This window comes from Rattus rattus, chromosome 8 (assembly GCF_011064425.1).
Source record: "Rattus rattus isolate New Zealand chromosome 8, Rrattus_CSIRO_v1, whole genome shotgun sequence".
NCBI classification, from domain to species: Eukaryota; Metazoa; Chordata; class Mammalia; order Rodentia; family Muridae; genus Rattus; species Rattus rattus.
In genome coordinates this window covers 38752609-38777378 of record NC_046161.1, presented here as the reverse complement: position 1 = coordinate 38777378, position 24770 = coordinate 38752609, and the positions used below count along the sequence as shown (strand labels likewise).

Sequence of the window (24770 nt, the reverse complement as noted above, 5' to 3'; positions counted from 1 at the left end):
GAAATTATAGAAGACAGCCACTTTGAAGGATATATAAAATAAAATTCGCCAAATAGAGGGTAAGACTAAGCAGATTTTTCTTATCCTTTAGTTTTGTTTGTTTGGTTGGTTTTAAAGAGACAGTGTCTTGCTATGTTCTTGGCTCACTTGGTACTCACTGTGAGCCCCAGCTGGCTTCAAACGCATCAGAATTCTTGCCTCAGCCTCCCAGGTTCTGGGTTTACAGGAGTATGCACTACCACCTAGTGCTTTTAGGAAAACCACATTCTTTTTCTTTCTGAAATATTTTGATGAGTGATTATTGTGTTTTTGAGGCAGGGTCTCTCTGTGTAGTTCTGACTGTCCTGGAACTTGCTCTGTAGATCTAGCTAGCCTTAAACTCAGAGATCTTCCTGCCTCTGTCTGCTGTGACTTTAAGTGTGGGCCTTCAGAGCTCAGTGCATGATTTTTAAAGCTCAGCGTTTGCGCCTAGGAGGTTGGTTAACTGGCTTCAAGTGAACAGTTCTCTAAACCACACAGGCTTTGATGTGTGCTAGCTGTTCACTCGGGTTATTCACAGGGCCTTTTTGGAACCCCTTTAAAAGGCTGCAGATGCTTAGACCATTTTCCTTCCGTAGGGAGTACATTGGCAACAGGAAGACACCTACCTCAGTGTTTTCTTTATGGTCAGTGCTAATGTTCTGTAGTGGAGGACTTGGAGTTTAGTGCAATTCTGATTTCCCTGCTGATGCAGTGATTCATCTCAAAAACATTTTGGAAAAAGCAGATGTTTAACCTTCAAACCTTTTTATAAGGTCCTATTTTAACAAAGTACAAATAACATTTGTGGGAAGTGCATTGTGGGGCTGGAGAGATGGCTCATTGGTTAAAAAACTTGCTGTTTTTGCAGAGCACTTTGGTTTGGTTCCCAGCACCCACATGGTGGCTCCCAACAGTAACTCCAGAGTCATGCTTCCAACGCCCTTTTCTAGCCTCCCTAGGCAATGGGTGTGCGTGTACATGTCCATTCATGCAGACAAAGCACTCACATATGAAAGATCCTTTGTTTTTTAAAGTGCATTATACAAGCTTAAATATGCACATTGAGTATTTTGAAAGCCAAGTATGATGGCTTAGTCTTGTAAATCCCTGTCTGAGGCTGGAGAATTGCTACAAGTTTGAGGCCAATCTAGGCTACAGAGTGAGACTAATTCAAAACAAAACAACAAAATGCAAAGAATTTTATAGACTTTTGTGCTGAGGTATAAAACCATCTGTTTTTAGCTCATTGTCAGTAAATACATTGTATATTGTAGGCTGGGCATTCTGTGTAATGCCAGAGAAATTTTAGTTTAATTAAAAATATTTTTTTAATCATTAAGGAACATGTATCTTCCCACCAATCCTAAAGATAGTAGATATATACTATTATTTTAACTTCAACTCTAATAAGAAATATGCTAATAAATACTTTTTTGAAAGAGTGAGTGAGTGTGTGTGTGTGTGTGTGTGTGTGTGTGTGTGTGTGTGAAATGTGCATGTGTGCAGGTGCCCAAACCTGCACCAAAAGGTAACTTCAGATTCTCCTGGAGATGGAGTCGCAGGTTAAGGCTGGGTGCTAAAAACTGAACTCCAGTCCTTTGAAAAAAACAAGTGCTTATAACCAGTGAGCTATGTCTCATGCCACACATGTTTTAAAATAGGAAGAATATATGAGTACTTGGATATATAAATGTAAATGTCTTTGTCATTATTACTTTTATTTACATGTATTTCTGTGCATATGTCTGTGACATGAGTGCAGGTGACCATGGAGACCAGAAGGGTTCGATCCCGTGGAGCTGGAGTTACAGGATTATAGTACTGGTCTGGGTACTGGACACTGGACTCTGGCTATGGAAGAGCAGCAAGTATTCTTACGTGCTGCCATTTCTCCAGCCCTAATGTGAATGGTTTTGTTGTTGTTAGTGTTCTATTTTAGGTTCTGGGTATGAGGGTTTAATTGTTTCTTTGTGGGATTTTTTTTTGGCTTGAATGTATGTGTGCATACACACCCTGTGCATGCCTCAAGCTCACAGAGTTGAGAAGAGGGCTTCAGATTCTCTGGGACAGAAGTTGTGGATGGTTGTTAGCCAAAATGTGGGTGCTGGGAACTGAACCTGGGTCCTCTCTAAGAGCAACAATTAGTCTTAACCTGATCCGTCTCCATCTTCAGCCTCCAGTGTTGTCAATGATTTTGATTAGAAGTACTTAGCTTGATTTTTTTTTTTTTTTTTTTTTTTAAATTTCTCCTGTTGTTTTGTTTGAGAAAGGATCTCACAATGAAGCCCAGGCTGTCCTGGAACTTGCTGTGCATATTAAGATGACCTCAAACTCACAGAGATCTATCTGCCTCTATCTATGTGCCTGTCTTGGCTTCAGTCTTTGAAAGGGTGAATGCTTTTGCAGAAGATTGGTTCTCCTGTTGTTTTGCCTACAGTATTTTGCCTCTGTCTTGGTCTCTATAGACTATAGGACTGAGAAGGTAACTTGCATGGACCGGGGCAGTAGGAGTACTGTTAATAATGGCTTCTGGGTGTCAGCAAAGGGTCATCTATCATTTTCCCTCTTGTGCATATATATATATATATATATATATATATATATATGCACTTAAACTCCCAAATATTCAGAAGTGCAAATTCAGAAGTGCGCTCCAAATCAAGGAAAGGCTAAATTAAATTGGAATGCAGCAACAGTTAACCAGTGCAGTCTTACTGCTGGTCAGCATGAATTAAGGGTGTGTGCGCATGTGTGCACGTGTGTTTGGAGTTTTGTTTTGAAACAGGATCAAGTCATACTCTGAGCTGGCTTTGGACTCCTGATCCTCTTAAGTCTAAGCTTCTCCGGATGTGCACCACCCATTTACCTGACTTGCTGCAATTGTTTCCCGAGTCACTGCATCTGCAGTTCATGCTGATGCTCCTAGCTCCCACTGTGTCTTCCTCTTTGTTCTGCAAGTGAGGTCATATGGAAATGGGAGGGGACCTGTATACATCAGATGCTTACCTCATTGGTAGTTGGGAGGCCCTTTACCTACATTTTATGAGATAGGTTTTATCTCTTTATAGGTAAGAATATTGAGGCCCAGAGGTTGAGTTTATTCAAGGTAAATGACTGAGGCAGAATATTTTGATATGGCTGGTTGATAGAATCTTACCAAATACTAAAAATGATTTAGTCCTTTAGTCTTTTTAAATGCTAGTTGAAAACCTAAGTTTAGCCTTATCTCCGAAGCAATTCCCTAAGCAAATCTATAAATTTCTTTTTTTTTTTATCTATAAATTTCTTAATCACACATAGTGCCTTGTTGGCTGCATATTAGTCTAATTGACCTTTGTATCCTTCATAGTCCTCAGATAAGTCCCAACTCATTGGTACCTTAGGACTGTTGAGGTAGGTGCCTTGTTGGCTGTTCTGCTGATTTTACAGACTGGACTTTTCCCTGTGATTTCAGCTCTCAGCATAAATATCACTTCATAGAAACCTGTCTTCTATTTTTTTTTCCTAGTTTTTTTTTTTTTTTTTTTTTTTTTCGAGCTGGGGATCCAACCCAGGGCCTTCGCTTGCTAGGCAAGCGCTCTGCCACTGAGCCAAATCTCCAACCCCTCTGTCTTCTATTTTAAAGCAGCCACCCAGTGCTTTGTTATATTACCCTACTTAACTCTGCACAGAACCCAGTGTTTCCTTTCCTGACAGTCCTCCTCTCCACCCCTCTTGCCTGATAACTTCTGTCAGATTCAGGGAACTTCTCTTTGCACTTCATTTCCCAGAGTGACATGTCTATTGAAAAAAACTTGAAACTGTCAGGCTCAGTTCAACTGCCTCTGTATCTGACTACACATTTCTGTTGTCTAAACCCAGTGTGGTCCTTCTGACCTGCATTTCAGGTTTCATTCCTATTGTTTTACCAGAAATCTATCATTCTTTCTTTCTTTGTTCTCAGTGTGAAACATGTATAGCTTCCTCTGAAAATAAAAACCTGGTCTGGAGCTGGAGAGATGGCTCGGTGGTTAAGAGCACTGACTGCTCTTCCAGAGGTCCTGAGTTCAAATCCCAGCAACCACATGATGGCTCACAACCATCTGTAATGGGATCCCATCCCCTCTTCTGGTGTGTCTGAAGACAGCTACAGTGTATTCATATATAATAAATAAATAAATCTTTAAAAAAAAAACTGGTCTGGGGAAGGGACAGCTCAGTTATAGTGCTTGTCTAGTGTCTGAAGATCTAGGCTCCCTAATATGACATAAAGCAAACAGGGAATGGTGTTACATGCCTGTAATAGTAGCCAGTCTGGGATGAGACCTTGTTGTAATAAACACAAAGTTTTCAGTCACAAAGCTTTTGTGTCTTTGTGGAATCCTTTTCTTCAGTTGGCATATAAAAATAATACATATTTATGGCATATGCTAAGTTTCCGGTTGCTTAGTATCAGTTTCCTCTCTACCCAAGATGCACTATATTGTAGGGTGCTACCACCTAACAATTTTTATTATTGTAAAGTATATTCTGAGTTGTAGCATCAAACTTACAATGAGGTTTTGGAATGTAGCTCAACTTGGGAATCATTTGTTTTGTTAATATAAAACTATTGAGGGGTTAGGGATTTAGCTCAGTGGTAGAGCGCTTGCCTAGGAAGCGCAAGGCCCTGGGTTCGGTCCCCAGCTCCGAAAAAAAGAACAAAAAAAAAAAAAAACAAAACTATTGAGCTTAGAATACAGTAGTGTTCTAAATGGAGCCTTTTTTTCTTGTCTAAGTTGTTCCCTTTTTTAATACTCCATAGAATAAACTGCTTCTTGAAGTAATGTTTAAATATTAATGCATTGAGCCGGGAATAGTGGCACACGCCTTTAATCCCAGCACTCAAGAGGCAGAGGCTAGTGGATTTCCCTGTGAGTTCAAGGACAGCCAATGCTGCATTTATGCATCAAATATTAGCTTATCTTTATTTGCTAGCCTTATACAGTGCTATTTTCCAAGAATATTCCAGAAAATGATTTGCTGCTATATATTTAATATACATACTAAAATAATGGTTCTAAAGCCTATACATTGTGTTTTACTTGAAGAGTCCATGATGGTTGGCTGTTGAATTGGATTGTTTGTTTGTTTTTATGGAAGTTTTATGTAGCCCAGGTTGGCAGGGAATCACTTGTTTCTTCTGCCTCTGAGTATTGGCATTATATTGGGAGTATTATAGGTGTGTGCTGTCACACCTAGCAGCTGGATTCTATTTTAAGGAAGCATGTCTAAGCATGAATATCACCTTGGTACTTGTAGTCATGAAGAGTTGAAAACAACATAATTCAAGTAAAATGGATAGATAAGATGTTTGTTGAATGAGTAGCTTAGATACCACAAAAGAGTTTATAACATACTTTGGGGACACAGGAAGGTCTTTCTGCAAGTACTCTGTCCGTAATCTTGAACTCTGCCCCAGTCTAGAGCCTCTTTTTCCTCCCTTCTCTTTTCACCCCTTATTCTCCCTCTTCTCATTTCTTTTTGTCTCTTGAGAGTCTTATGTATCCCAGACTGGCCTTGAATTCTTGATCCATCTACCTCCTCTTCCTGAGTGCTGAGTTTATAGGAGTGTGCCACGACATCCAGATAATAATCCAGTATTTACTTTATTTAACATTTTCTTTTGGCAGTTTTTTAATTTCAACACTCGATGGTTAGTTCTCTGTACTGATTGTAGTTTTTATTTGTTTGGTTTGGTTATTGTTCTTATTGTTGTTGTTTTAGTGGTAATAGGGATGTAGGTTAACCACGTATATATAGAGCTTTTTGTTGAATCTTCATCCTTACTATGTTTTCTGGACAACTACATTTGGAAGCAGTATGGGACATTATCATTCCTTCTGGTCCAGACAGCTTTGTGGAGCCTGGTATCTTTGTGCAAAGCTGAAGGCCCCTGTCTTCCTCATTTCTGGATTTTCTCCCTTGTTTAAACTGCTCTGTAGTCCAGGCAGGCCTTGAGCTTGAAGCAATTCTGCAACAGACTTCTGACCTCTGCTCTTATAGACATAAGCCACTGCTTTTAAATTAGTCTGTTTCTCACTATCAACAAAAACTGCAAAGTTAAAAGGTACAGAGCATTTAACTAGGCCAGTAGTTCTCAACCTGTAGGTTGTGACCCTTTTGGGGGCCACATAGATATCCAGTATATCAGATATTTACATTATGATTTATAACAGTATCAAAATTACAGTTATGAAATAGCAATGAAATAATTTTATGATTATGGGGGTCAGCACAACACGAGGAACTTTATTAAAGGGTCACAGCATTAGGAAGGTTGAGAAACACTGATTTAGACGGTGAGAAAATTTAAGGTCAAGTTCTGAAAGATGAAGCAAGCTCTTAGAACTGAGTCTTAAGTTGAGGAGGACAAAACATAGGAAAGTGCCTAGGAAACATTGGGTTGGTGCCCACAAGGCCTGAATTTTAAGAACAAAAACTAGGGGTTGGGGATTTAGCTCAGTGGTAGAAGGCCCTGGGTTCGGTCCCCAGCTCCGAAAAAAAGAAAAGAAAAGAAAAAAAGAATAAAAACTAAACAAAAGTTGGATCAGTTTTTATAGAGAAGCCTTTAATCTGTTACTCTGCATTGGATTAAGGTGATCTAGGATTCCTGATGTTGGTAGTGTGACACCTGCTAGAAGGAGAAGTAATCATTGGACTAGCAATATCCACAATCATATTGTTTATAATTTATACAGCAGCCAGCGTTTAATGAACAAAAAGTAACTAGGTAGATGAGAAGGTGCAACTGAGGACCAGTAGGAGACACTGAGTATAGAAACAGAGGATACAGAAGTTGTCAGTCAGGGACTTAAAATATACCTATTATTCAAATGTTACAAAAATTAAAAACTGAGCTGCAAGGTTTTGTGTGTGTGTGTATACCCAAACCTGTACATACTTGACAAGTGTTTCACCACTGAACTATGTCCCCAGCACTAAATTGACTTTTTTAAAATAAGAATCATGAAATGATATAGAATTCTAGAACTAAAGACACAGAAACTATTCGTAGGTACTACTAGCCAGATGGCTTGGTGTAGGTAAGGGCACTTGATGTCACACCTGATAACTTGAGTTGAAGAGTTGGATCCCTGAGACCCACATGATGGAGAGACCCCAATCTTGAAAGTTGTTCTCTGACCTCCACAAATATGCTATTACATGAGTATGGCCCTCAAACACTAATGTAATAGAAAATTCTAAGTCAGTGGGTGGATTTAGTAGCATAAATAAGGCTGAAGAAAGCAGTAGAACATAAGTCAAGGAAAATTCCACATTGAGGTGTTGAGACAAAATGATGGGTTGTCCTAAGTATAGATAATTCAGGTCCAGAAGAGTTCCGAGAAAGAATGGGCAGGAAAAAATTTTAACAAGAAGTTGTCTTAGAAGTCTCTAATAAAAACCATGAAACTACAAATTAAGGAAGCTTTATCAGCATCAAGCAGAAGATACAAAGCAAACACTAGCCATTACATTGTAATGTAACACTGCTGAAAGCTGTTGTGGGATGCTGTTCATCCCTGGGGAAACATGCACAAGCGTCTGTTCATCAAATGGGGAACTGACAAAGTCCAACATGGTGAACCAGTGAGTTGGTGTGGACTTAATTTTAATTCTATGTGTTTGAGTGTTTTGTCTGCATGTATATCTGTACACCACTTGTGTGTTTGGGGCCCATGGAGGCTGAAGAGGGCACCCACAGGAACTGGAGTTACAGATGATTGTGAGCTGCTATGTGGGTCTTGGGAGACGAAAGGGAGATTCTCTAGAAGAGCAACCGGTGCTCTTAACCGTTGAGCCATCTTTTTTTTTTTTTTTTTTTTTGGTTCTTTTTTTCGGAGCTGGGGACCGAACCCAGGGCCTACCCTGAGCTAAATCCCCCCCCTGTTGAGCCATCTTTTCGGCCCCAAACAAGTAAATTTTATTGGAGTCACAAGAGTGTGGGTGAAGGATTGCTAACAGAAACAGAAATGACTCAAAGATAGCTGTATTACTAAAGCCCACCAGCATGAGTGACAGCTTACAAAATCTGGATACCTGCAGGCAGCCCTACAGATTGGAGAATGTTCTTTCTCAGTAGCTCAGTTGGTTTGTCTCTGCCTCTTGTAGGCATCTCTTGGCAGTTTATGCTGGGGAGGGAGGACCAGTAAATCTCATCAGTTTCAGAGACTTCCTAAAGTCTTTGAGTTTACTTCTTTCATTTAATAACTTTTTTGTTTTAGTTTTTGCTGTTGTTGTTGCTTTGAGGTGGTAACTCAGGAAGATCTAACTTGAGATATTCCTGCCTCTGTTTTGGGGGTACTGAGATTGCAGGTATGCATAACCATTCTTGGTCAATGACATTCATTTTAAATGGCAATTTAAATAGTTTTAAAATTATTTAAAAAGTACTTAGGAGTTCTGGCTGGGATTTTACTTATTTATTATTAAACACACACACACACACACACACACACACACACACACACACACACACAAAGTCACAAAGTAAAGGCTTTTGATACAGAAATTTACCTCTGCTGGGATTAAATGTGTGCACCACAATGCCTAACCAAGAGGTGGTGTTGATATACTTATCTGTAATCCACTTTACTGGATTAATATTATTTTTAATATTGTTTATATAGCTAATACTGTTTTAAAATGAATTCTTGGCTTTCTTTTCATGGACAGTTACATATCCATAAAACACATTTTTGTTTGTTTTTGTTTTTTGAGACAGGGTTTTACTGTATCCTGGAACTTTCGCTCTATAGTCCAGGCTGGCCTCGAACTCAAGAGATCCTGCCTGCCTCTGTCTCCTGAGTGCTGGGATTAAAGGCATGTGCCACCACTGCCCAGCTTACATTTGTTCATTTTTATTTTTGAAAATTTTAAATTTGGGCTGGAGAGATGCTTCAGTTTTTAAGAACATTTGTTCTTGTAGAGGACCATGATGGCTCACAACCATCTCTACCTCCAGCTCCAGGGGATCTCATGTCCTCTCCTAAACCACACATAGGCACAAACATATACATATGTAACTAAAATAAAAACACACGTGGTACTTTTCTGTTGCTTTGATAAAACACCATGACCGAAGGCAAGGTAAAGAAGAGAGGGGTTTGTTTTTGCTTCTGGTTCCAGAGGGGTAGAGTTCATCTTGGTGGGCGGAGGAATGGTATCAGGTGCAGGTGTGGCAGCAGAAACAGGAAAAGAGATGACAGTCAACTGCAGATGTAAAGCAGACAAAGCAAACTGCAAGTAGGGCACAACGGTACATTCTCAAAGCGTACCCCAGTAGTTCTCTAGCAAGGGTGCACCTCCTAAACCTCCCCAGACAGCACCACCAGCTGAGGACCCCAAGTGTTCAAATACCTGGGCTTATATAGGGGGCAGTTCTCATTCTAGCCACCATCGATTGTGTGTAGGTGTGGGTGTAGGCACACACATGCCACATTGCCTGTGTATGAAGGTCAGCAGACAGCTTACGGGAATTGGTTCTCCTTCCATGTGTGTTCTGGGAGTGGAACTTGGGTTGTCAGGCTTAATGGCAGAGCTGTTACCTGCTGAGCAGTCTTATAGGCTCTAGATGGCCATTCTTTGGATAGTAATATGATCACATATATGCATATATCTCGTGTGCATATGTACATATAGATGTAGGTGGAATGCACATATTTTCTTTTTTTGCTTTTAGTTAGCAGAATGGGTTCCCTTGTGACATTTTCTGTAGGCGTAAATTTTTTGCAACCTACTTTTAATAAGGGCTCAATCTCTTTTCTAGCCCACCACCCAGCAGAGGTAGTGGAAGAGAAAAGTTATCAAGATATGGGGGAAGTGAACCTGTTCAGCATAGTTCTTTGGGGGTGAGCTCGATCCTCTTTGGCAGCAGTTCAGTAGCAAACACAAACCACAACTCCACAGCTGTAGTCCAGCCCTCTAGGCAGGCAGACACCACACATGAACTAGCAGCTGTAGTTCAATCCTGAAGAAACCGGAAGGCTCACCAACCAGCCTGAGGTGAGGCCATGAAAGCAGCAAGCTGCCACAGGAACCTCTTTGGTGAGTTTCTCTCTGGCATCATCACTAGTGGAGATCAACAACGCTATGTAAGGAGAACATATGTATTGTTAGGGAAAAATATCTCCCACTGTCTGTGGTCATGTTTACACTCCTCATGTTATGAGGATGGCACCTATGTTCTATATTTGATATATGGGTTGTTCCAGTTTTTGTGGTGATCTTGTTCCGCACACTTTTTTTTTCTAGACAGGGTTTCTTCAGGTAGCCTTGGTTGTCCTGGAACTCTCTCTGTAGACCAGCCAGGCCTTGAATGGAGATTCGTCTACTTCTGTCTCCCAAGTGCTGGAATTAAAGGTGTGTGCCAACACTGCCCAGCATTCTGCACATTCTTGTATGTGTATCCCAATATACTTTTCTAGGCATGGAACTTCGTGCTCATAGTGCATAGTTTTTTAAAGTTTATATATTTTTAAAATTCTTTTTGAGACAGCCCCTCCCATCCCCCTTATCCCCCACCCCCACTCCCACTACCCTGGCTGTCTAGAATTATGTAGACCAGGCCTGGAACTCACTGAAATGGGCCTGTCTCTGCCTCCTAGGTGATGGGATTAAAGTGTGTCACCATACTCAGTTGATGCTATAGAACATTTTAATCTGATGGTATAGCTGAGCTGTTTTCCAGTTAAAGTTGTGTCAGTTTAGGCTGCTCTAGGCAGTGTATGAATGTGCCTTTGCTCCATTTTCTTGCTGCTGGTTGGCATGGCTAGTTATTTGTCTGATTGTGATTGGAGTTTTCGGTCTAGACTGAGAAGTGAGGTTGGGCACCATCTTGTGTCTTTTCTAAGGATCCTGTTTTAAGTCTTGATAGCTTGTATATTGGAGGATCATTCTTAATAACTTGTAGGAGGTGTTTATCCTGTATGGATTTGTTCAGATACATACTCTGGTTATATATATGCTGAGGTATCTTCTTGCTTGTTAGTGATATTACTGTTTGTATGTTGTCTTTCTTTTGTTTTTAATTTTTATTTTTTAGATAGTGTCTTCTTATGCAGCCTGCTGACTGCTCATGATCCCCTGGGCTGGGATTTATAGACTTGTACCAACATGTCCAGCTTTTTAAAATATTTCTTGTTAAACAGAAGTTATTTCTTTGCGTCTCTCCACTTTTAAAGTGGTAGAATTTAAATAATACTTCCCTTTATGGTTTTTTTTATCATGAAGTCATGCAGCTAGCACTCATGTACTGTAAAGCTCTCTAGACTTGCCTTTCCCATTATTCTAACCATTTTTTTTTTATATAACAAATGAGACTTTCTTGATACAAATGGACAATCTGTGTCTCTGTGGTTTCTTTCTGAACTTTTGTCTAGTATTGTCTTTTCCAGATACAGAAGCTACTGGTGTAAAAAACACAGACTAATCAATAGGGATAAATACAGATTACCAGTTGTTGTAAGAACTAGAAGATGGCCTGCTTAGAAGTAAAGAGTGCTATGTTGTGTTTATAGTATAGATTTTGTTGTTGAGTGTGGTGGCACCTGAGGTAATCTTGGCACTTGAGAGATGAAGGCAAGGAGGATAGCCTGTGCCACAAGAGACCTCAAAACAGCCGAAGCAGGGGCTGGAGAGAGGGCTTATTGGTTGAAGCAGGGGCTGCTGCTCTATTGGACCTGGGCCTAATTCCTAGCACACACACGTTGACTGTAACTCCAGTTCCAGTGAACCTGACTTCCTCCTCTGGCCTCTATGAGCACCAGTCACACGCACTGAATACACTGACATACATGCAGGCAAAACACCCATGCACATAACATAAATTGATAAAAAACAAAATGCAAAAAACAAATGCACAAAATCTAGTTTTAAAATATAAGATCTTGGTTGGGGATTTAGCTCAGTGGTAGAGCGCTTGCCTACCAAGCGCAAGGTCCTGGGTTCGGTCCTTAGCCCCGTTTTTTTAAAAAAAAAAAAAAAAAGATCTCAGAAAATTCGAAAGTAGAAGATGGGAAAAAGAAGCAGATTCTGAGAATAGTGCATTATTAAGTTTGGTCCAGCAAAATGGCTCATAACTGGCTATTACTATAGTTCCTGTCTCCTGGATTCTATGGTCACCTGCACTCACATGCACACACATACATGCAACTTAAGTAATTCAGGAAGCACCTTTCTTTGTAGGGGGACCACTAGTACAGAATAATTGCCTATGGCATTGGGTTACAGATCATTTTTTATCCTTATGTATCTTTCATATTTATGCAAACAGCACATATTTCATAGCCCATAACATAACAAGGAAAGTTGTCCTTAAGGTCCTGAGTAATAGTCTTTCTTTTCCCTTTGTTGCAGGTGGTGCGGTTGTGTCAAAACCCAAAGCTGGCGCTCAAGAACAGCCCACCGTATATCTTAGACCTGCTGCCTGACACCTACCAGCACCTCCGCACTGTCCTGTCGAGATACGAGGGGAAGATGGAGACGCTTGGAGAGAATGAGTATTTCAGGGTGTTCATGGAGAATTTGATGAAGAAAACTAAGCAGACCATCAGCCTCTTCAAGGAGGGAAAAGAAAGGATGTATGAGGAGAATTCCCAGCCTAGGTAATGGAGACATACTACACAAATACTAACTCAGGTCTGTGACTGTCAGAATGGGAACGCCAGCAGTAGTTGAGTGGCTTTGAATTTTATTTTAATGGGAGTTGAAAACTCATATTCGATAGAAAGTGTCTTGGTAGGCGTTTGACCACCATTGGGTCTGGTAGATTTATCTGTGAAAGGAAGAGTGATTTACACTCATGAAAGAAAGGTTGCAGGCAGGAGACCTTGAAATCCCTAAAGATAGTTTGTGGGTAGATGCGTATTTGAAAGAGGCTAAGTTGAGGTTGAGGAGAAAAGATCAGATCTTGCAGAAGCCGCAGGCGCTTGATAAATCACAAGTGTCAGATAAGGGTAAAAAAGCTAGTGCTTGATACATTGTTTTTAAGAGAGTGTGTGTGTAAGTTTGAGTTCGTGTGTGTGGGTGTGTATGTGTGAGAGAGAGTTTGAGTTTGTATGTGTGTATACAATGGATGGGTAAGGATTCTTTGTCTCCATCATGTGGGTTTTGGGTATTGAACTCAGGTCATCAGGCTTGGCAGCAAACACCTTTACCTGCTGAACCATTCCTTAAATAAAGCAAACTGAACTGACACTTTGTTTATGTGTAAGAATAATCTGTAACTAGAATAGAGGCACATGCACAGTCCCTGCTTTCCCTTGGTGTTTGGGGATGCACCCAGGACCTGACACAGGCTTGGTAGCTGCCCTATCATCAAATGCAGCTACGTTACATTGAATGTTACTAGCTTGCCTGTTGTAAACACATACCGGAAAAGAATTAACTAGCTCATGAGTTCTGTCCAATTGAAATATGATGTTATATGTCATGGATTTAATAGAGATAATGTAATATAGTTTTGTCTATTGGGTGACATCAGAGGTGAGACAGGATATGTTAATCTGAACTAGATTTTGAAGGATGAGTAAGAATAGTCTAGGCCAGTGGTTCTTAACATGTGGGTCACTACCCCTTGGGGGCGTTGAACAACCCTTTCACAGGGGTTGCATATCAGATACCCTGCATATCAGGTGTTTACATTAGGATTCCTAACAGTAGGAAAAGTACAGTTACTGAGTAGCAATGAAAATAATTTTATACTTGGGGGTCACCACAACAAGACGAACTGTATTAAAGGGTCACAGTTGGGGTTGGGGATTTAGCTCAGTGGTAGAGCGCTTGCTAGGCAAGGCCCTGGGTTCGGTTTCCAGCTCCGAAAAAAAGAAAAAAAAAGGGGGGGTCACAGCATTAGGCAGTTGAGAACCACTGGTGTAGGCAGAGAAGTCAGCCTTTAACACACTAAGAAGAACCTGCTGCCGACTGTATGTTCAAAGAATGTGGGAAGTCTGGTTTGGCTAGAATTACAGGAGTTAGATGAGGGGAAGTACAAGGGAGTCAGACTGTAAGGATTGGTTTCGACTCTAGACTCTTACAGACACTCAGTTGTCTACAACAGTTTCTACCTTTAGAAAAGAGCACTAATTACATATATGCATGCCGAGTTGGGCTCTTGTTGTATTGTTCAGGGTGCTCCAGATTTTGGGGCTCAAGTGGTCCTTGTTTCCCTTCTCCAAGGAACTGAAAATATAAGCATGCCATTGTACCCATCTAAGTGCACTTAAAAAACTTTAAATGTATTTATATTTATGTATATGTGCAGGCACACACACACGCACACATGGTGTAGTGTATGTCTGTGTAGACTGGAGAACATTTCGCTGGAGTTGGTTCTCTCCTTCTACCAAGCAGATTCCAGGGATTGAACTCAGGTCAGCAGGCCTTCATGAAGCTTCCTGGCAAGCATCTTTCGCTACCCACTGAGCCAACTTGTCAGCCCTAAGAGCATTTTTATAATGAAGTGGAAGCTGCATTTTCCTTCTTAGAGCATACTGAACAGTGCTTGGTATGCTTCCTTTAATAACTTTTAATAACTGTCTTAGAGTGTCATTGGTGTGCAGAGACACTATGACCACAACAACTCTTATAAAGGAAAATATCTAACTGGGGCCAGTTTCAGAAGTTCAGTCCTTTATTAACATCATGACAGGAAGCATGGCAGCATGCTGGCAGACATGGTGCTAGAGAAGGGACTGAGAGTTCTAAATCCAGGCTCTCAGGTTAGATGTAAATGCTGCACTGGCCTGGCTTGAGCATTTGAGAATTCAAAGCCCACCCCCTCTAGTGACTCACTTCCTCCAACAAAGCCACACCTACTCCAACAACGCCACACCTCCTAATAGTGCCACTCCCTATGAGCCTATGGGGCCGTTTTCTTTTAAATCATCACAATGACTGAGAGCCAGTATAGTACACTGGCTAAGTAGTTAAACTCTAAAGCCAACTCGTAGGTTTTAACCTTTTCTCATCCACTTTATTAGCTATGTTATTTCTATTTCCTCATCCAGTGAATGAAATAATAATGCTTTCATTGTGGGTTGTTGAGAGTTCTTTCTTCTACATTTTTGGAGAAGGGTTTCAAGTATCCTAGGCTGGCCTTGAGCTTACCATAGAGTGGAGAATGACTTGCCCATCTCTGATCCATCTGTCTCCACCTCCTGAGTTCTGGAGTCACAGACATGCAGCATCACACCATGTGTATGTGGTGCTGGGTATCTAGCCAAGGGCTTTACATACACTCTACCAAGGAGCTACATTCTCAGCCCTAGCTTTTATTGTCTTAATTATGTTTTTTTATTATAGAGTACACATAGATTATTATATTGGGTTGTATATCATTAATACATAACACCACATGAAGCATGTAATTTGACCTGGCTAAAATAAGTATTTTCATATGCATTTGCAATGACTAAATGTAAATGTATACTATATTACAAAGTATATAAATTGTTCTTGGGCTGGAGAGATGGCTCAGCGGTTAAGAGTGCCAACTGCTCTTCCAGAGGTCCTGAGTTCAATTCCCAGCAACCACATGGTGGCTCACAACCATCTGTAAAGAGATCCAATGCCCTCTTCTGGTGTATCTGAGGACAGCTACAGTGTACATATAATAAATGAATAAATCTTTAAAAAAATGAAAACAAACAAACCCCCCCAAATTAAAAAAAAAATTGTTCTTATCCAAATTAGACAATTTTTACAAGTGTGTACCTTTACTGTTTCTATCAATTTCTGCCTCAATTTCAAAATATGATTCATGAGCTTCTGATTTATGCTTTGACTGCTTATGGACTTCTTTGGTTTTGTTTTTATCTTTTATGCGTATGATGTTTTGCCTGCATGTATGTCTGTGTACCGTAGTTATGCATTGCTCACTGTGGCCGGAAGAGGATGCTGCACCCACCTCTAGAACTTGGCGCTACAGTTGTGAGCTGCCGCCATGTGCTGGGAATTGGACCCATGTCTTCTGGAAGGACAACCAGGGCTCTTAACCACCAAGTCTCTGCAGCCCCAGACTTTTAAAAAGAAAATTATACACATTTGATTCATGCACTACAGAGCTCTGTGATGATTAGTTTTTCAATCAGCTTTATATAAGCTAGCGTCATCTGTCTGGAACAAGGGAACCTCAGTTAAGAAAATTGTCTCTATCAGATAGGCTGGCTCTGGAGCATTTTCTTGATTAATGGTTGTTGTGGGAAGGCCCCACCTACCTTGGTCAGTACACCACTAGGCAGATGGTCCTGAGTTGTTTTTTGTTTTTTTTTTGTTTTTTTTTTTTTTAAAGATTTATTTACTTATGTTACATATATACACTGTCGATCTCTTCAGACACACCAGAAGAGGTCATCAGATTTCTTTACAGATGGTTGTGAGCCACCATGTATGTGGTTGCTGGGAATTAACTCAGGACCTCTGGAAGAGCAGTCAGTACTCTTAACTGCTGAGCGCTCTCTCTAGCCCCTGGTTTTTGTTTTGTTTTTGTTTTTGTTTTTAAACAAAAGCCAGTAAGCAGCACTCACCCATGGCCTCTCTCAGTTCCTGTTTCTGTCCTGACTTCTCTCAATGATGGAGCATAACCGTGGCTTTCAAACTTCCTAATGCCTCAACCTTTTAATATATATGCTCATGTTGTGGTGAACACCCCCAACCATAAATTAATTTTTGTTGCCATTTCATAACTAATTTTGCTACCATCATGCCTTATAATATAAATATTTTTGGAGATAGAGGTTTATCACAGTGGTCGTGACCCACAGATTGAGAACCCCTGGACTATAAACTAGAAGGTAAAATAAACACTTTATAGACACCCTCCTTCCTCTGGCTCCTAGGTGTGTGCCATTATATCTGGCTTTTGTCTTTTCTTTTTCTGTTTTATCATCACAGCAGTAGAAAGTAAAATAGGGAAGCTCTCTTAAAGTATACGGTTCTTCCAGTTTGTTGTTTTTATAAAGTCATACAACTGTCGCAACAATGTAACTTTGGAACATTTGGGGTGCTCTAAAAGGAAATCCCGTAGCCATTAGCAATCACTTTGTCAAGCTTGCTTTTAGCCCAGTCACTAATATTTATTTTCTGTATCTGTAGATTGGACTGATGTAGACATTTTATATAAAATACATTTCATAGAAGTGGAGCTGTATAATGTGTATGACCATTACTTAGTGTCTGCTTTCTTTAATTTAGTGCAATTTTACAATTCGTCCATATTATAGCATGTATTCATGGTTTCCTTTTGGGGTGGGGAGAGAAGCTAGCTGAGACAGGTGCACACTGTAGCCTAGGTTGTCCCAGAACTTGCTGTGTAGCCCAGGTTGGTCTTGAGCATTCAAGTCAAGTCCCCCACAACCTCTTAGGACTGGGACTACAGGTGTGAACTCCCATGCCCACTGCTTCATTTGTCTGGATAGTTAATTCCACTGTTTGAACATTTTGTTTATAGATGTTTGAGTTTACTACACTTTTTAGCAATTATAAGTAATATTGCTGTGAACACTATGTGCAGATTTTTGCATGCTATTTTCAGTTCTCTTTGCTACATCCTGGTAGGGGAATTGCTGAGTTAGAGAGCAATTAGTTTTTAACTTTTTTGAGGAAGCTTCAGACTGTTTACGCAGTGGCCTCAGCATACAATCTGCTAGCAGTGGAATAAGGTTCTAAGGGCTCCCAGCACTTGTTACTTGTAGCTGTTCTGCAGGGTGGAAAGCAGTATCTGGAGGTTTTCAATACATTTCCCTAATGAATTGTCTTTTCATGTGACTGTATATCTTTGAAAAAAATTACCCGTTCAAATCCTTTGCTTTTTTTAATTTAAATTTTACTTTGCTTGTATTTAAGTGAACGTGCATATTATGTGGTGCCCTGGAGAGAGTTGGATTCTCTAGAGTTAGAGTTGTGAGGCAGTTGTGAGCCATCTTGATGTGGCTGACCAAACTCAGGTCTTTTGGATGAGCAGGAAGTGCCATTAACCAAGGAGCTCTCTCTCTGGCTCCCTGTTCTTTTGTTGGTTTTTGAGACATCTTAGAACTAAATATGTAGGTGAGGATGACTTTGAACTCTCGATCTTCCTGCACCACCTCCCAAGTTGTACAATTAGAGGCATGCACCACTTTTCCAGTCCCCCACCCCACCCCCAAAGTTACTGTCTTTGTTTGCTTGTTTTGAAATGGGGGTCTCCTATGCAGACCAGGCTAGCCTGTATGCTGGGATTAAAGGTGTAAGCTACCACATGCCTGACCTTAGCTTTTTGTTTTTACTGTTTTCAGTACTGGAGACTCTGTGGTTCTTAGGCCTTCTCCTTGTTTTGAAATTGTGTTCACCTTTCACTATTGAATTGTAAATATTCTTTACATAGTCTGGCTACTAAACTAGTATCATCTGTTCCGGGGAAAATGAGTTGTAAGATTTTGCTCTCATTCTCTGTCTTTTCCTTTAATAATAGCTTTTGAGGAAACAATATTCAAGCTTTGAAGTCTCGTAGTCTGTGGTATAACCAGACAAGTACACTGCTGCATATTAAGTGTCTAGCATTCTGGGAACTGTAACGGGGCATGACTGTGAATCCAAAGCCAAACTGGACTTCTAGGATAGCCTGTGCTACAGAGCCCTTGTCTCCAAACTCCCTTCCCTTCATATTACCTATTTCAAGGTTTCTCTGAGTAACAGTCCTAGCTGTCTTAGAAGTTTATTTCTAGTTTAGGCTGGCCTCGAACTCATATTTGCCTGACTCTGCCTTCTGAGTGCTGGGATCAAGGGCTGTGTTTGTTATTGTTTTCGCTTGTTTGTGTTTGTTTATTTATTTATTGTAGGGTTTCCTTTATGAAGTAAAGATTCATTCCTGAGCATATACATATCCTTCTATTAAAGTACTGTTTGTTAAAAAGACTGTCATTTATTTGTTCTTGTTAAAAGTAAATGGATCATAATGTAAGGATTTATGTCTAGACTTGGAATTCTATTATTAACCACATAACTGTCCTGAATCTGGTGTCACACTAGCTTATATTATTGTGCCTTTGTAGAATTTTGAAATGATCAAATGTGAGTTGGGGCCACATATATGACTCAGCTATTAGGGCCCATATTGCTCTTCCAGAGGACCAGGGTTAGGTTCCCAGCACCCATGTTGGGTAGCTCACAACCACCTCTAACTCCAGAACCAGGGTATATGACACCTGTGGACAATGTACTTACATGTATAAACACATACATATACACATAGATAAAAAAGTTTAAAGCAGTAATTTGAAAAGTAAATACCCAATAATAGAATAGACAGAGAGAGAAAAGAAAGAATATTCAATCAAAGAACATGGACTTCATTTATAATCTAGGATCAGGCTGTCAGTTTTAGAAAAGAGCATGTAGAATTCTGGTAGGTGTGTTTAATGAGTAATTCAGTTTGCTTTTTAAGTTCTTGGACCTCATCAACATGGGCCTTCTTTGTTTGCATCTCTTTCTTCAGTGGCGTTCTGTGGTTTTCATTGTGCACGTCATGTTCTTAGGCCTACTGCACTGGCTGTTTCCAGGTAGTGTCCCATCCAAGTCCTAACTGTTGGGCACATCTTTGAAAGCTTGGTTCAATTAATTGCTGACAGAGTTTTAGACTCACATGTAGGAATCAAGTTGTCTGTACACGGTTCTGTGTCTGCGGCTGCACAGTTAGCCGTTGTTCAGTGGGTTCCTCAGGCTCTCATAGAAAGGGGGGTCCATGCTATGCGCAAACAGATAGTTCTACGTCATTTTCTGCCCAGTTGTGTTACTTCTTTTTCTTGCCTAATTATGCTGACAGGATTTATGTTGGCTGACCCTATGTTGAGTAGAAGTGGCCAGTACATCCTTGTTCCTGGTGTTAGGAGGCACCATTGTAATCTTTCACCTGTCGTGTGTGAGACTGGATTCTCTGAAGTGCCTTTTCTTGGGTAAAGGAAGTTTTCCTTTGCTTTTGGTTTGTTAGTGTTTGTGCTTCATCCTTCCTCGGTTTTCCTTGAGGAACGGGAGAGTTCTAGTGAAGGGAAATGCAGTACGAGGATCTTGATAAAAAACTACTTTGAGCTTACACCAAGGTAGATTCACCTTGTGGAACCTCAAGAAGTGTAAGCCTCAGGTATAGCGGATTGTAGGACTGAAATGTCGCCTGGGCTCTCAGCTCTCCTTGTATGACTTCTCTCTCAGTGTACATTAGATCCACATTGCAGTAAAATGGAGTTCTCTCTGTTCTCTTTCTTAGGAGCTGCTGCTAGAGCAAGAGGCCCGATTCGCAGTTGTATGATTGCTTTTCTAATGCTGGCTTCTTCCCAAAGAACTTCCTCACCACACTGTGTCAGCAGCACCCTCAGTTACACTTTCAGCTTTGGTGAACTGTAGAGATTATGCCTGAATGGAAGCTGAAAGGGGCTGGTTATAGAGTGTAACTGGATTTTATTTATTGTAGGTTATGATTTTCTATTAAGTTACTTTCCTTTTTATGTTATCAAAATTTTGATTATCCTATATAATTTGGAACAATTCAGACCTAACTAAAAGCCCATCTGCTAAGAACTCAGTAGAAGACCAAGGTAGTGCTGCTGAGTTCTCTGTGGTAGCCCTGCTCCAGGAACAAGACAGAGCAGGGCTGAGAGGGGCTGGTTGACTGAAGATTAGTAATTTGTAAAACAAAGTTTTGTTTTGCTTTTTAAGACAAGGTCTCACTATGTAGACCTCATTCAGCCTGGACTTCACAGAGACTTGCCTGTCTCTGCCTCCTGAGTGTTGAGATTAAAGAGTGCCACTACATCTGGCTCAAAGCACATTCCTTAATCCACTATTTCCCTCTGAGGAATGGGGATACTTCACAACCCGGATCATGTTTACACACCTATAGTCCTTTCTTAGAACATGTTTCTTCAGAACATGTGCTAAATGCTACTGATAGTGAACTATAGGTCTCTCTGTGCTTAAGAGTTCAGCCTTGGTAAGAAACAATTTCTAGTTATATTGGAACATTTTTCTTGCAGTTTGGAGAGGGGCTGGGGACATGCGCCTGTGCCTTTCCAATCACAGAGATGATCATGACCGGCTTTTAGTGGAAGGAACAGAAGTGGCAGAATTTGTTGTTTTAAAGGGAGCATAGAGACTTGGATAGGTGTCTGCGTGGGAATAAGTAGAAAGTACAGTGGAAGCCACTGAGGTTTGAAGCAGGGGCAGAACATGTGACCTGGTTGGTATTTACAATGACAGCATCAGTTGCTGATTGTAAAATAGATAAAGGTTTGTGGCAGTGACAGTGGCAGTAATGGAAGTAGACAGGGAGGAGGAAGTTGAAAGAAAAACAGATAAGAAATGAATTAGAGCTAACTCTGACCATGCAATGTTTATTATAGCAGAGAACTCAGGATATAAGTACAGGAAGAAGAAGCAAAGAGTTTCATTTGAGATTTGTTTGTTTATTTTTTGAGACAGGGTCTCCATGTGTAGCATTGGTTGGCCTAGAATTCACAGAGATCTGCCTGCCTTTGCCTCCCAAGAGCTGGGATTAAAGGCTTACACTATGACATCTGGCCAGATTTGAAATTTTATGAGCCATTTAAAGAGAGGTTAAATAAACAGTTGGCAATGTGCTCGGGATTTGGGACTTGGAGGGAAGACTTAGACTAGAGAAAGAAATTGGGTTCAGGGGGTCTTTAAAGTCATGCGAGCAGACAGTTTTATCTGAAAGAAAGGGGAACTAGAGAGAAAGCTCAGTTGGTCAAATTCAGTCCTCACTATCTGTGGAGAAGGCCATGGCTGCGGAGGTGTAGACATCCAGGTCCTAGGTCTCACATGGATGAACTAGGCATTGATGGATGAACTAGGTGTTGAGTGCCTTTAATCACAGTACTCAGGACACAGAGGCTCTCTGTGAGTTGGGAGCCAGTGTAGGCTACATAGTGACACCTTGTTTCAAAGAAAATAAAATAACAAACAAACAAACCCAAGGAAGGAAGGGGAGGTAAAGGAAAAAGAAATGAAAGATGGATCCCAAGGAACAACATTTGAGGTTGATCACCAGGTTTAAAGTATTTATTTGGACCTATAATCCTAGATAGTGACTTGGCCAGGAAGCTCATGAAAGATGGGTGTGTGTCACACATAGCCACCTGTTAGGGACGTGTAAGTCAGAACCACAGTGAGGTACTGCTTCATACCCATTAGGATATGTATCATCAGGAATGGAAAGTAATAAATACTGGTGAGGGTGTAGAGATGGGAATCATGCTTCATTAATGGAAAACTGTGCGACCATATAGAAAAGTTTGGCAGTCAAAAGTTGAACAGAGTTAGTATATCATCTACTAACTTTTTCAGATATATATTTCTAAGGGCTGTAAGCAGGAACTTGGTCAGATAGTTTGTATATCCATGTTCATTGCAGCAGTGTTCATGACAAGCAGAAGCGGGACACAGTCCACATTTATCAGTAGATGATGGACGTTCATTGCAGCAGTGTTCATGACAAGCAGAAGCGGGACACAGTCCACATTTATCAGTAGATGATGGACTAACTGCTGGTGTCCACTTTATGCCGGGTGCTTACCCAGTGGCTTCTGAAGTAGGTGCATCACAGACTCTCGAGCATAGCGTTCACTGCAGCACTGTCAATAGCTAAGTTAGGGAATGAGCCTAGGGGTCCAACAAGAAATAACCAAAGCGTTATTAATAAGTGAGTTAAGCCAATCATAGAGAGCCACACATATATCATTATTTTCTCTTGTTTGTGGTTCCTAGATTTTTGTATAGTCACATAAAGTGATGTGCATAGATACTAAATGAAAAAAGTGAAACTGTCTAGGGAAATGATGGGAACTAGTGGGAGGTGTGAGGATGGAGAGGGAATATGCTTAGCATACTGTATGGAATTCTGGGAAAGTTCAGTTTGTCTCACTTTATGCACACAGACACCTCAGCAGTCGGTTCTTAGGTTCTGTGCACAGCCATCTCTGTCCAAGCCATCGTGTTGACTTGGAAAGTTTAAATACTCACCCATAGGAAGGGTAGAGTTCATAAACAAGCTGCAACAGAGATTAACTGTGAAGACATTTTGCTGATTGAAATAAAGCCAGATACAGAAGGATATTTTATGATTTTACTCATGAGATATTTAGAATGTGCAAATTTATAAAGACAGGTATAATAGAATTATTGGGAACTAAAAGGAGGGAAAAGGTGGTTACTGCTTAATGGTTATACAGCCAGGAGAGATGAAAAGTTCTGGAAATGGGGACATGGAAGCACATTCCTGAAATTCTTGCACTTACTGTGCTGAGGCAGGAATATCATGGCAAGTTCAAAGCCAGTGTGTGCTGAAGGCTAGGGCCTGTCTTAGCAAATTATTACCACCATTGTAGCACCCACCTGTAGTCTCAGCACTCAGGAGCCCCAGAGAAACTGAAGGCCATTCTCTACTAGATAGCAAGTTTTAGGCCAGCCTGGGATGCATCATCCATGATGTTCTGTCTCAAAAAGATAAGGATGGGGGGGGGGGATTGTGGTCAAATGCATACACACACACACACACACACACACACACACACACACACACACACACACACATATAAAAGAGTAAGCACTATAAAAGAAAAGGGAAATGTAAATAAATCTGGATGGAAGTGGACAGTGGTGATGGTTAGATGACATTGCTGATGTTGTGTACTGTAAATGGATTAGATGGTTTTAAGAAAAAAATGCCTTTTAACAAAAGCTTGTGTCACTGTTGCATTGCATAAGTACTTGCCTAAGTCAGCCATGTTGCAACAGAGCTTGGTGTTCTTCCCTTTGTGTCACATAGAATGTCTAAAGAAACAAAGCTCATAGTGGATCTAATGAGTAACTATTAAAGACTTCTGCTTCACTAAGGAGATTCAAAAAGTGTGTGTGTGTGTGTGTGTGTGTGTGTGTGTGTGTGTGTGTGTGTGTGTACATGTGCCATGGCTCATGTAACTTAGTGAGCTGTAGGGATTGAACTTGTGTTGTCAAGGTTTGAGTCGATCAAGCACCTTTAATCACTGAGCTGTCTGGCAAGGCCCTGTTTAGGAAACTCTTAGGTGCAAGCAAGCAATATTTGGTTGTATTTTAAGACATTGTAAAGAATACAGCTGGTGACTACATATATAGTTTGGTACCTTGTCTTGATTTTTGTCTAGAACCAGCAGGCTTAGTCTTACCCACTGTTTCCTGGGTACCATGAATGCAGAGTGGAAAAGGCAAGTCATGTGTATATTATATTAGAAGTAATTTTAGTATTTCAGACTTCCAGAAAGAGTCTTGAGAACTATTGTATTCATATACTTCTAAAAATTAATGTATGTCTGCACATACATGTCATGTCACATGTGTGGGGGTGAGAGGGGCAGCTTGAAGGAGTAGGTTTTGTCCTTTCAGCATGTGGGTCTGAGGGGTCAAACTCTCAGTTGGTTTTAGGCTTGGTGGCAGGTGCTTTTACCAGCACTGATGTATCCTGAGCCCAGAGCATAGATTTTAATAGTGTACATTCTGTGGTAGCTGCCTTGAGTGCTCTGGAGATTCAGTTTATCACACTAGAAAAAGCTGCAGCCACTGTTTTCTTCGAGTGTTTCTGTCTCTCTGGTTTCTCCTTCTGGAGACTGCTTGCATGAATATTTGGCTGCTTGATATTCCACTGGCCACTGCTACTTTATCTATCTCCTCCCGTGTTTTATTTTAGATAGTTTCTGTTACTGTCTTCA

At 40.6% G+C, this 24770-nt stretch overlaps 1 protein-coding gene across 2 annotated transcripts in view; it reads left to right on the top strand.

Annotated features, from left to right (window-relative positions):
• Cbl (Cbl proto-oncogene) overlaps positions 1-24770 on the top strand; it is a 79448-nt gene that overhangs the window by 13620 nt on the left and 41058 nt on the right. For both annotated transcript variants that reach the window (XM_032911327.1, XM_032911326.1), the window contains exon 2: positions 12400-12647. In XM_032911327.1, coding sequence (XP_032767218.1) covers positions 12400-12647 — 248 coding nt within the window. The remainder of the gene's footprint in view (positions 1-12399; positions 12648-24770) is intronic.